The following is a 13,020-nucleotide window of genomic DNA, read 5'->3' on the forward strand; positions in this document are numbered from 1 at the left end:
GGTTCAGTCCGGATCCGGATCCTGCCCGTTGATGCACCCCTACTCAAAATCTTGCCCCGGAAACACAACCTATATGTCTTTACAACATCATCATCCAATTTTTTTTAAATAATATGAAAAAAATGTAAGAAGGTAGCAAACAGACCTAAGTCAAAGGAAGTCTAATTTCATTAAAAAATATATATATATATAATAAATGAAAAACCAGCCGGACAAAAGGTAGGATAAAGAACACACCTATGAGTGTATAAATACACATAAACACACTGATTTCGGATTCTAAACTGGGGCGCCCATTGTTGTCTCTTCCTTTACTACTTCTGTAAAATCCAACATTTTTTTTGGTTTACATTGATCGGATGAAACTTAACTCAGAAGGAGTGGGTAGTGTTGGTAGTGGTTGCCGGATTTCGCCTTTGCCACCGCCGGAGACAGTAGTTATGACCAATCACGGAGGACGAATAGAAGCTGAAAGGATCTACGAAACCGCCGGAGCGACAAAATTCATGAGGATCATAGAAGAAGAGTGTAATTCGTCTAGTAGTTCGTCGATCGGAAAAAATAGCGACGACGACGACGACGGCGATCAGGAAAGTGATGCTCAAAGTCCTTATAGATATGATCATCAGAATAAGAACGAAATCAGCAATGGTTCTCTCGATGATGCAATTCAAGCTCTTGAGGAAGCGCTTCCGATCAGGTTTGTTTTCCTCTTCTCCTTCGTTAACTCTTGTGTGTGAAAGTTCTGTATATTAACATCGTCGTAGATTTCAATTACAGAATTAGATTCTGGTTTGGTATTATGTGTTCATGAAAATTAGGTATCTTAATTTTACTTTCTCTGATTCAATTTCAACTGTTTCTTTTTCCATGACGAATCGTATGCATCTAGATTGATAGTGATACTTGACCTAATGCAATTCATGATCTTTTAAGCAACTATTTTATCTAACAATCAAGGAGCTACATTCACAAATTGATTATTTGCATAAACTCATGCACGATTCTATCTTGAAGAATTTATTGAAAACATTTAATTGACGATTTCAATGTGTGAGATTGAAAATTATCAAATTAGGAAAAGTTTGGTGAATGAAAGGGATATGTTATCTTATACTCAATCTCATCCTCAACTAATTGCAAACGAATTTTGTCCCAAATAGAATTTAGATGCATTTCCATTTTCACAATTGACAAATCTTCAACAAAACACTTCTTATCTTATCTTTTACCATTCTAATTTCTACTTTGATCCACAAAAACTTTCAATTTTTATGATATCAAAATCAAAATCAAATCAAACTTCTTTTCCTATGAATATTATTGTAAAGTCAACCTAAAAAAGCGTTAATATCGTCTTTCCATAAAGATCACAATAACTATATATTTATATGATATTACAAAATAAAGGATCGAAATTGACAAAATAAGTGTATGACATCATTATTACGAAAACATATTTCACATCTTTATTTTATATCCGCATATTCTTTTAGAATTATATATAAAATATATGGTCACAATCCTATCCCATAATACTAAAATAAAGGGGACATTGTGCCACTTGTATTATTATTGTCCTGTTTCTTATTTATTATTATGTCCAATAAAGTAAAGGATAAGATAGAAAGTGTATATAGATAAGGAGTGGGGTAAGTAAAATAGTGATCAAAAGAGGCTATTAATTATTAATTATAAATATAATAACATGTTTTAAAAGTGATTTAATTGGGTAGGTTTAAAATACATATACGTGCACATGCAATTCATCAAACAATTTGCTGGTCTAACTTGGACCACTGTTGTATAACAATTTCCACGAAATTAATATCCAAGGTGTCATTTTTATTGAGTGTAAGAAAAGAAATGACAACTTATTTGTGTAGTATGTATTATATACTTTTTTTTCTGTTTTAGTATTTTAATTTTTTTGTTAAGACATTGTATATTAAAAGTTTTTTTTATAACAACATTGTATTTCGAAAAATTATCCAATTGTAGCAAGTAAATTGTTTTGTAGTTTGATGACAATACTAAATCGCTAGATTTTTTAAAATACAACGTTATAGAACAAATAAATGAAAAAAAAAAATAGGCTATAATAAAAAAATCAACGAAATTGTAGTTGCTTTTTTTTTTTTTTTTTTTTTGCATCTAGCCCCTTCTTTATTTAATGGAATTACTCGTTAAGCTATATATATTTGTTATTTTTTTTTACTTAATACGTATTATTATTATTTTATTTATTTAATACAAAAAAAAAAAAAAAAAAAAAAAAAAAAAAAAAAAAAAATATTGAAAGGAGAAAATAAGAGATAATAAACTTTAGTACTTTACCTATTACGTCTTAACATTTTATAAATTTGCTCTATTTTTTTTTTTTTTTTTTTTTCATTTCTCCAATTTTTGTCTTTTTCTCATATGATTTTTAACTATTGACCCAATAAACATTTACGGCCTATTTTTTATATGAATAGATGATGCTTCCTTATTTAAAATATTCTATGAAAAAAGTTTGTTTCCTCTTTAGATTAAATGAATAACAAATATTAAATAAAAATTGAATCCTTATTATATAACTATTACAACTAAACGAGAGTAAACAACCATTTTATTCTTTCCTCTAAAAATTATAATAAATAAATAAATAAAAAATAATTTAATACTTTATACCGATTACAAAAAGTTAACGCGCATTTTATTTACAGAAGAGGAATATCAACGTTCTACAACGGGAAATCAAAATCATTCACATCTTTAACCGAAATGTGGCCCTCATCTAAACCATCGATACATGAAATTGCAAAACCAGATAACGCGTACACAAGAAAACGAAGAAATCTTGTAGCTTCCACTATTTTATCGCATAAAAACAAGAACCACACTGCGTTCCAACTATCGGGTATCAATATGGGACGGATATCAAAGAAAACCAAATCCTCCACATTGCGGTTTACTTCAGAGAATGAAGATCTTGAGTTAAATAAGAAGAATATGTCTTCGATTAGATCGTTTTCGATGGTGAATTTGCATCGATGTGGTTCTAGATTTATTGAAAATTGTTAGTTTGGAAGTTGGGAGGATGATTTATGAGTAAATAGGTTATAATAACTAACATGTGTAGTGTCCTTTGGTATTTTATGGGCGTAAGGAAAAAATGTTTGGGTCATTTATTAATGAGAAATGCACTTTTTTTATAATTGTTATTATGGTTATTTGTTAGTTATTGCATATGGTGTTGTGAGCTAAAAACGGATGATACTACGGGTGTAAACGAATCGAATCGATATAAATGTGACATGTTTGTATTCGTCTATATAAGTTTAACCAAACAATAAACAAATACAAACATATAAACAAACATAATTTTCATGTACATTTAAAAAAGGAGTTGGGTCGAGTGAAACCTCTTTTTGGGATGAAGTTTAGTTAGGTGACACAATGTTTGCTCAACAATTTAACTGGCTTTTCGCTTCTGAAAACATGGTGTTTAATTGGATGTTTAGAAGGATTTATTTATACAACGAGTATGATAGATGACTTGTGGATCTTGAGGACACATGATGTTATATACTCCTCTTTGGAGAATGGTTGTGTTGGCAAACTATTTATTGATTTGTGTTATTTGGGTAAGTGGTGGTGTTCCAACTAAATGAAATAATTGGCTTTTAATCAAGATTAACATATTGGGATGGTGGACTTTTCCTAATAAGTTACCTACTAGGTAAATTTGTATTCACGGGGTATCGATTTGGATAATACACACCTTCTAAATCATACTCTTAAACTACACATTTATCCATTATGAGACTTAACCTTCAGCTCTTAACGGAGGTAGGGGCACCTTTTCAAAATCTTGATACCACTAAGCCAAGGGATATCAAGATTCTGAGTGTATGGGCTATTTTTAAGTGACTTGTGTTGTTATGAGATGTGGTGCTTAATTATATGATGGTGTACATGAGTCTTTCGTCTTTTTTTTGGCAAAAAAATGTATTTATTGGGCGGAGCACCAAATTTTTTTCTCGGAGCTCGAAATAAAAGTTTTGAAGTAGTCATCAAATCCGTAATTTTATCTATTCGGTTGGTTTATAATGCTATCATCTTTCAAAAAACAAAGCTTATGAGGATCATATTTTTTATACTATTGTCTCCAATTTATTTGTTTGTGTTTCAAGTAGATGATATGCTAATAAGCAAGGTTGTAAAAAACGGTCGACATTAGCTAGTCAGTGGACTAGAGTTAAGAAATTAATCGGTTAGGCGATGATTAAGCGGGGACACTAAATTGTTAATTTGTTAAATTTTAAAAATTAAATATGACGAATATCATAACAAAGTTCATAGATAGTACTAATATATTGACAAAATAGATTAATATGATTACTACAACAATAATCATTCATCAAATAGTTTATATTGAGATAGAACTTCTTCAAAGTGTTCAAAAATTTTATCGTTTGCTACTGTTTCGCTTATTGTGTAGGCAGAGATTAATCGATAAGCGTCTTCTAGTCGGTGGAGTAGCGCATAAGGATTAATTAGAGATTCGGGACCTAATCAAGATTTTTAAAACAAAACGAATATGTTTATCAACATGTTCACGTAGTGATCAACACATATTTATATAAGTAATAAGTTAAAAACGTTTACTTCGAAAGTAGTTATAGTTCTATTCAACTTTAAGAAGAGGGTTAGATCTAAATTCATTTTGTTCTTTAAAATGTAGGGAATGGTCAATGTACGGAATTTTGGGAAGATATTTGGTTGTGTGACATATCGTTAAAACAAATAAATATTGTTCCTTGTATTTGTGTGTTAGAGATAAATAAATATTGTTTTGTTCACGGAGATTGATGTTTTAATTGGTTCCATTGTTTCTTTTAACATGATATATGGATGTGAGATTTAGATTATAAAGGTACTTTCTCGGTCTCCTCGACAAGATCCTATTAAGGCTGTGGAGTTTTGGTTGTGGATAATAATTCAACGAGATGGGATTTTTTTTTTTTTTTTTTTGTTACTATCAAGTTGAATTTAGCTTGAAGGTTAGAGTTAAAGATATCACAACCATAACTAATGTACTTGATAAAGGAATTGATGTTGACTCGGTTATTTGTCCATTGACATACTGGATTGTTAACCACATATATAGTAATTGCTCCATTTATTTGGCCACAAATCAAAAGATTGTGGGAGTTTAGACATTCCTTCTTTTCCCTAGGTCACAAATTAGATTACTTTGGTGGATAATTCCAAGCTTAATATGGTCCAAAGAAGTTGTCTTGATGTAGTTATAATCACAGATTTTTGGGTCATTTGGAATTTTTGAAACAACACACATTTTGAAGCGGTAAACATGTGGAAAACGGATTTATTCGATAAAGTTGTTTAATAATCGTTTTTTATTACAATAGTAACAATACATGTAAGATTGATTGGGTTGGTTGGTTGTACAACTTTGATATTATTATTATTATTATTATTATTATTATTATTATATAACATTTTACTAGAATTTTAATAAATTTCTACAGTTCCAAATGGAAAAAAAAAATAATAATAAATAAACCAGAACTATATTACATTATCAATTATCTTGATTATCTTTATCTACACCGATGTTACAGTGTTACAGATATTTATTATTTTAAAATTTATTATCATTTTCTATCTTTTTAATACAAACCTTAATCAATATTTTCAAATTTAAGATAGATGGAATCTTATCTTAATATTTATTGTTTTAGACAATGTTATTATTTTCTATAATTTAACACAAACCTTAATCAATAATTTTCAAATTTAAAATAAATGGAATCTTATCTTAATATCTATTTTTTAAATAGTATTATTTTTTATGGTTTTGAACACAATCCTTAATCAATCATATTCAAATTTATTGTATTAAATAGTATTACTATTTCTTATGGTTTTAAACACAATACTTAATCATTCATATTCAAACTTAAGATAAGAGGAATCTTATATTAATCTATAAGGCATATAGGTGTACCGACACTGCACAGTGCACACCGTGAGATGATGAGGGGTCACCGCGGTGGTGTGGTGAACTCTATATCACCTCGTGTGCAGTGGTGTAGTGACCCTCCCAACACAGGACTATTTACTACCAGTAAGAAGGGTGAGATGATGGTAAAAGAAAAATGACATGGTGATGAAATCGCAGGCAAAAAGTGAAAGGTAGCAAGAAGATACACACTCGCGTACACATATCTCTAATAGGTGTCTTTTTTGCTTCTTTTATAGTTCTTTAGACAAGATCTACATTTAAATGCTTGTATTACATAAGGTAGGATTGTATACAACAATTAATATCATTAAGTTTTATATTAAAAATGAGGTGTCTTTTGCTTCTTTTATAGTTCTTGAGACAAGCTCTGCATTTAAATGCTTGTAAGATATAAGATATAAGATAGGATTATATACAATAATTGATATCATTAAATTTTATATTAAAAATCCAATGATAGCATGTGGCTACAAACCATATTTTTAAATCATCCGTACTTTTCGTAAAGTGATGATTATTTTAAAATAAATACAAAAAGATAATGATCGTAAAAAAAAATCATGTAATGAATTTCTACAACAAATAGACAGATATAATGTAATGAAACCACGCTATAATGTAATCAACTTAAAAACAAAAATATACAAATATACAAATTTAAAGACCATTATTTATGATAATTTCAAGAAACAGTTTGTAGTTTGTACTCTATACGTGTTGTTATATCATGGCAAAGGTACAACAAGTTGAAGCACAATATTCCTTTGCCTTTGATTTTCCTCCTCTACTTGCATAGTTTACAATAAATAGTTTACAATAGATCAGATCTCAATAACAATCGTATTACATCGTATAAATTATATAACCCAATCAATAAATTCAACATCTTTATGCTCTTAAAGATGTAGATTCAATCCGCTTTTCACCTTCGTTTTTCATTTTTTTATTATGAGACCCGTGAAGTTGTAAAAGTAGTGAGTTGCTCACAACAAATATCGAACTAAACGCCATAAGTCCACCTATCAATTATCAAAACAAACAAATGAAAACCAAAAAAAAAAAATGTTAATATTTTTTCATAATCAGTCCCGTTTTTCTTTATTTTTTCAGCCATATAAGATTCAAAAAATATAAATTGTTAATGTTTTTTTAGTCATACAAAATATGTAAAATATTCAATCTTCAATCTGGCAAAGTGGCAATCTATTTCTATTTTTATTTATAAAAGGTAAAATATATTAATTATTTATTTAATCACCCATTCGAGACTTGAGGTATCATATATATATATATATATATATATATATATATATATATATATATATATATATATATATATATATATATATATATACCAGGAAAATCCGTGTTGCTTGTTGGTAACCAATAGTAAATTTGCAGGATAACAAGAGTTATTAAACATCATTTTAAGAATATTTGTTAAATTTCAGTATTCGATATATGTTATATAATTGGAAGAATATTTATATAAAAAGATTTAATCGCATCATGAAGTGAGAGAAGCATGTATAAATATAATGTTTGGTTATTAATCAATTCATAGATAATCAATGCATTCATTATGTTTAGCTATAAACTTGCATGATTACCAATAAAAGGACTAGTGACATAAATGCATTTAATATATATAATATTAAAATATAGAGTAATAATAGAAAAACTGATTTAGGACTAATTTCAATCCAGTTTTAAACCAATCTCCCAAAACCGATTTTAATTCGGTCATTCAACCGAAAGTAAAAACCGGAGGACTGGTCTAGACCTAGACCAGTCCTAACCGGTCCTTTTTAGAAAAAAGACCGGTTTCAGGCCAGTCAAGCACTAATTTCAGTTTTTGACTGGTCTGGATAAGGATTCGCATTCAATCTTTTCTCTGTGCAAAAGATTGTTGTCTAGTCCAGATAACAAATGGAGCCTAAAGAAACACCAAAATCAATTTATAACAAAAATAAAAAAAATGTGAGTGACCTGAAAGTGAAGGTGTCATGGCAAAATCAAAATGAGGAAGCAGCACACCGGCTGCAATGGGGATTGCAACAATATTATATGCCACTGCCCACAACAAATTCTGATGAACTTTTGACATTGTTGCTTTTGCAAGGTCAACTGCATCTACCACCTACACACATCACATCACAACTAAGTAACAAGACATGACACAACAGGTTGTATTTGTACTGCGTTTGACATGCATTGGACTATGATCACGTCACATGTCAATGGGACAAAATTTGCAATTTTTTATCACGCGAAAAAGGTGGGACATGGACTCGCTCTTGATCTCTCGTTTATGCAAAAGACGTAAATGCCCTCTGGCCTCTCCTCATCCTTGTGATTGAAAAATATCCCGGAAAAGGTGTGTTATATGTAAATTGTAAATGCTTACTTGTGAAAGTTTGTTACCAAGAAGTATAATAGACGCTGCATTGGAGGCAGCATTTTCTTGTCCTTCAACTTGCAAAGCAATTCCAACATCCGCTAGAGCCAAAGAGGGTGCATCGTTAATCCCATCCCCCACCTTAATTTTCAAGGTTATATCATATCATTATTTATGTTGGAACTTTAAAAAAATATTATAATCATTAGAAAATATATAATATCAAAACACACTAATGTGGAATTCACCAACAATTTTTGTTGACGTATTTTAAAACGCATGTATTCTCAAGAACCTTAATTTTGGAGGCTATATCTTTCATTATTTATGTTGGAATTTAAATATATATATATATATATATATATATATATATATATATATATATATATATATATATATAATCATTAAAAAATATATACCATTGCGACAGAGTGGCCGGAGGATTGAAGAGTTGAGATAGCATCGGATTTTTGTTGTGGAGTCAAAGAGGCATTGATGAGATGAGTTTGTATGCCAACTGTCTTTGCTACACTTGCAACTGCCTCTTCCCTGTCTCCCGATAACAAGATTGTTTCTATCTTCTTTTGTTGTAGCCTTCAAAACATAACAAACAAACGATTTAAACTATTAGTCTTTTCAACAATCTCAATTCAAATGGTTCATTCCAACGGAATAAATAAAAAAAGTTGTTTGTTTTGCCTGAACAACTCTGTAAGGTCAAACCTTATAATCTGATGAGTCAAAATTTAGGGTTTAGGGTTTATATCAATAGCACCTTTTTACAGTAGACTCAGCATCTAGACGTAAATTATCAGATATCCCAATAGCACCAATAATCCCTTCTCCTTCCACACCAACAAAAACAACCGTTTGTGAATAATCCGAAGATGAACGCCCTTGGGATGATTTTTTCATCACATCTTTTTCCAAATTCATAACTTCTGAAATATTTTTTTTAATCTGAAACCGTTCGTGAACCCATTTCATAGATCCAACAGCCACCAAACACCCATCAACTTCCGCCATTGTCCCAAACCCTGGTTCCACTAACTGCCTACTTGTAACTGGAATATTTAGATTTGATAATTCTGCTTTGTTTATAATAGCCTTTGCAATCGGATGTGATGCTGTTTTTTCTACTGCAGCTGCTAATTGGAGAATTTCGTGTTCTTTGTGAATAAAAGATGCGATGGAAGATACTGTGGGTTTTCCTTCTGTTAGAGTTCCTGTCTGGTTATATACAAGAAATAGCCATGTATTTTTATTCATTTCTTTATTAATTAGTATAAATATAATACAAATAAATACCTTGTCTAGAGTGATAATGTCTATGTTTGCCAAACGTTCCAACACATCACCTCCTCTAATAAGAAGCCCCTGCTTAGCACCTGTTTTATATCCTAATTATTAATATATATATATATATATATATATATATATATATATATATATATATATATATATATTTGAAAGTAGAATGTTGTAATAGAGATGGAATAATTATATACCTAGAGAGGTTCCAACAAGAATAGCAGTTGGTGTTGCAAGGCCTAGTGCACATGGGCAAGATACAACCTGAAAAATAATTATATACTTATTTTGTCATTATAATAATAAAATTAATCATCATAAACCAATAAAATGGTGAAACTGAAGTACATTTTATTTTGATGTAGTTTTCCCTTTTTCAAAAACTGGGTAGTTTTAAAAGGTGTAAAAAAAGTAAAAGTTTAAACTATGACTCACCAAGACATCTGTGGAAAGTTTTAAGCTCAAAAGCAGAGGATTTTCCATAGGGCCAGAAATGTCATTTAGCAGCACATCTGGAAAAACATGTACCCCAACATAGTACCTTCACATTTGACAATGAAATAAACAGAAAGCAATTTCAATTAGTAGTTTAAACTTGTGAATGATATTGTTTGTGGCAAAATGGTAATTAAATAGTTTGTTACCAGAAGGCAAATGTTGCTGCTGATAAAGTCATAACAGTGTACACAAATGGCCCAGCTATTGAATCTGCAAGCCTCTGTATAGGTGCTTCACGCCCTTGAGCATCCTCTACCTAAAACAAATATTGTCAAAATGGAAAATGGGTAATAATATTAAACAAATAAACGAAAGTTAAATTGCTATTTCTTCCATTTAATCTAATAATACCATTTTCACAATCTTTGTTATTGTTGAGTTGGATCCAGTGGAAGAAGCTTCAATTTTAAGTGGGCCATCCTGAAAGACAGAATATTCAATATTACCTCAAATTTTATAATTCCAAATTTTTTTTATATAAATAAAATGCTCAAAGAATATTATTACCCAATTTATTGTTCCAGCTGAGACAAAAAGCCCTTCTTCCTTAAAAACAGGAAGAGACTCACCAGTAAGCATAGACTCATCCACAACACTTCTTCCTGCAATAACTTTCCCCTGAACACAAGATTTAATTCATCATATCAAAAGCCCTAATCCATAAACTATTTTCTTGAAATTGTAATGTGAATTATGATGTTCTAATTGAAACTTAACAAGACTTACATCTACAGGAATAGTTTCTCCAGGTAAAACCAATACAAAATCTCCAACTCGAATGTCATCAGTAGGAACTTCAATACAGATTGAATCAGAACTCAGTATGCTACCAGTGGATGAATCACTTTCAGATGGAGAAATTACTAGCCTTGACTGTGTGGATATCAGTGACTGCAGAGCCACAAGGGTATAAAGGTCAAAACACAAAGGTTTTTTTAGTAGAATTATAATGTAGAAAGTTTGTGTGAATATATAAACTTACTAATAGTTCATTCATGTCACTGGATGCTCTAAGTCTTGCCCTTTCTTCAAGTGAACGACCCAAGAGAACAAAACCAAGAAGCATGACCTGCATGCTAAAACAGAGCAGACCTTAATAAGAAATTCATTTTCAAAACATTAACAGAATTAAGATGCTTGTATGATGAATTGATGATGACTGAATGAGTAGAAATTACAAAAGTTGGCATTTTGAAAAGAAAGAAAAGTATAAGTGACACTATACAAACCGGTTCATCAAAGAATGTGGCATCCCATCCAAGATCAGGGTTAAGAAGTGAGATCTAGAAGATGGAGAATGTATTAGTAGTATAAAACATGTGATAATGTAGAATTGATAAAAATAGGATGTCCATGAATGAGAAGCTTACAGCGCTTATCATAAAAGCAGCAATGGATCCAAATCCAACAAGTGAGTTCATATTTGGAGAGCCCTTAAAGAATGCCTTTAGACCATCATAAAGCAAATCTGAGAAAAGTTTCATTGGATATAAATCATATGATCAGATTGATTATTGACAGAATTACAAAATTGTTTCTTCAGGTATGAATTAAAAGTTAAAACCAACCTCTTCCAGGTCCCAACAAAGCACCTATAGCTAAACTGCCCTTGAAATAGGAATTGTGAAGTATTTCCATTAATGCGCCTATATACGACCAGAAGTTAAAGCATTTCAGCCTTTCAGGTAGATATATAATCTAGCAATTCAGGATAGTTTCTGGTTTCTGTTCAAAATCGTTGCAGAAAAGGCTAAATCCCACTTTTTCAACCATTAGATTTTAGGTGCGAATAGAAAGAGGATGAGATAATCATCTTAAAGGTGGGGGAAAGGAAAGGATTCAAACGGAAAAGGAAGAAAGAATTACCATGGCCGATGTGAATGCCAAGAGAATGCAATATATGAGAAGCATGCGATCCACAACATAAAGCAACTAAAGTCCAAGCAAAAACAACCCGATTTCTACTTTCAACCATCAACGCCTCTTTCCTTGCCACCGTTTCCTTCCATTTCCGCACCTTCTCTTCAATCCCTAATCCCGATGCCCTCCTGTTCGACGGAAATCCACACTCCGTCAATTTCCGAGCAAATTCATCCGCGGCGTTCACACCACTCACCTCCGCATCAGCATTCAACCTAATCGCCGCCGTCTCGGTCAACATATTGACCACCACCGACTCCACTCGCTGGTCGGACGACAAAATTGACTTGACACGTGAAACACACGCGCCGCACATCATTCCAGTTACATCAAGGAGGACGGAAGGTTGGTCTTCCCGACGTGGTTGTTGAAGCTTCTCCGACGTGGTCTGTAAAGGAGAGTTGACATCAACTGCCTTGGCGAAGACGAGGAGGTTAGGAAGATGTTTGTGGACGATACGTGGTGGTGGCCGGTAAAGGTAACCGCGATGCCGTTTGTAGTCAACATTGCAGGTCAAAATGCGGTGGCTGAAGGTGGTGGACTTGGGTTGAAGTGGTAGAGAGATGCGGAGGAGATCCGTAGTCATTGTGTGTTCCTGAGTGAGGGAGAGAGAAGGAAAACTTGATTCATAAAAATGCTATTTTTACGATAAAGTATATATATTTTTTATTTTTAACCTTATACTATTGTTTATTTAAATTTTAGCCTTAATTTGTTTTTCTTCAAGAAAAGGAAAATACTAATAAATATTTATATGTCATGTGTATTTCTATGTTAAAAGAAAAGGTTTATACAAAAGGATATTTGGCTTAGCAAAGTGAATCTTTCAAATGAAAATTCATATGTTTAAATTTCTTAT

The 13,020-nt window shown here is 31.3% G+C and overlaps 2 protein-coding genes across 2 annotated transcripts; one reads left to right on the forward strand and one right to left on the reverse strand.

Moving 5' to 3' along the window:
- Positions 1–258: 258 nt before the first annotated feature.
- Positions 259–3,200, forward strand: LOC145005921 (hybrid signal transduction histidine kinase M-like protein). The gene is made up of 2 exons (XM_078965028.1): positions 259–700; positions 2,709–3,200. The coding sequence occupies exons 1-2, from the start codon at positions 360–362 to the stop codon at positions 3,064–3,066; spliced, it is 699 nt and encodes a 232-aa protein (XP_078821154.1). The 5' UTR covers positions 259–359; the 3' UTR covers positions 3,067–3,200.
- A 3,482-nt stretch (positions 3,201–6,682) lies between these two features.
- LOC145004420 (copper-transporting ATPase PAA2, chloroplastic) lies at positions 6,683–12,787 on the reverse strand. The gene is made up of 17 exons (XM_078963333.1): positions 12,108–12,787; positions 11,810–11,887; positions 11,612–11,709; positions 11,471–11,524; positions 11,224–11,310; positions 10,968–11,132; positions 10,749–10,859; positions 10,593–10,661; positions 10,388–10,497; positions 10,179–10,284; positions 9,941–10,007; positions 9,741–9,820; positions 9,208–9,662; positions 8,852–9,026; positions 8,442–8,573; positions 8,024–8,174; positions 6,683–7,053 (listed from the first exon to the last, which is right to left on the reverse strand). Exons 1-17 carry the CDS (start codon positions 12,745–12,747, stop codon positions 6,923–6,925), a joined length of 2,709 nt encoding a protein of 902 aa, XP_078819459.1. The 5' UTR covers positions 12,748–12,787; the 3' UTR covers positions 6,683–6,922.
- Positions 12,788–13,020: the final 233 nt, after the last annotated feature.

This window comes from Lactuca saligna, chromosome 7 (assembly GCF_052625555.1).
Source record: "Lactuca saligna cultivar CGN05327 chromosome 7, ASM5262555v1, whole genome shotgun sequence".
In the NCBI taxonomy this organism is placed as follows: Eukaryota; Viridiplantae; Streptophyta; class Magnoliopsida; order Asterales; family Asteraceae; genus Lactuca; species Lactuca saligna.

Excerpts from the sequence above, each read along its gene's own strand:
- LOC145005921 (XM_078965028.1), top strand. The coding sequence starts at position 360 with ATGAAACTTAACTCAGAAGGAGTGGGTAGTGTTGGTAGTGGTTGCCGG. Across the intron at positions 701-2,708 it reads GAGGAAGCGCTTCCGATCAG|AAGAGGAATATCAACGTTCT; the intron begins GTTTGTTTTCCT and ends TTTTATTTACAG.
- LOC145004420 (XM_078963333.1), bottom strand. The coding sequence starts at position 12,747 with ATGACTACGGATCTCCTCCGCATCTCTCTACCACTTCAACCCAAGTCC. Across the intron at positions 10,498-10,592 it reads TAACAAAGATTGTGAAAATG|GTAGAGGATGCTCAAGGGCG; the intron begins GTATTATTAGAT and ends TATTTGTTTTAG. Across the intron at positions 8,574-8,851 it reads CCGGCCACTCTGTCGCAATG|GTGGGGGATGGGATTAACGA; the intron begins GTATATATTTTT and ends TTGAAAATTAAG.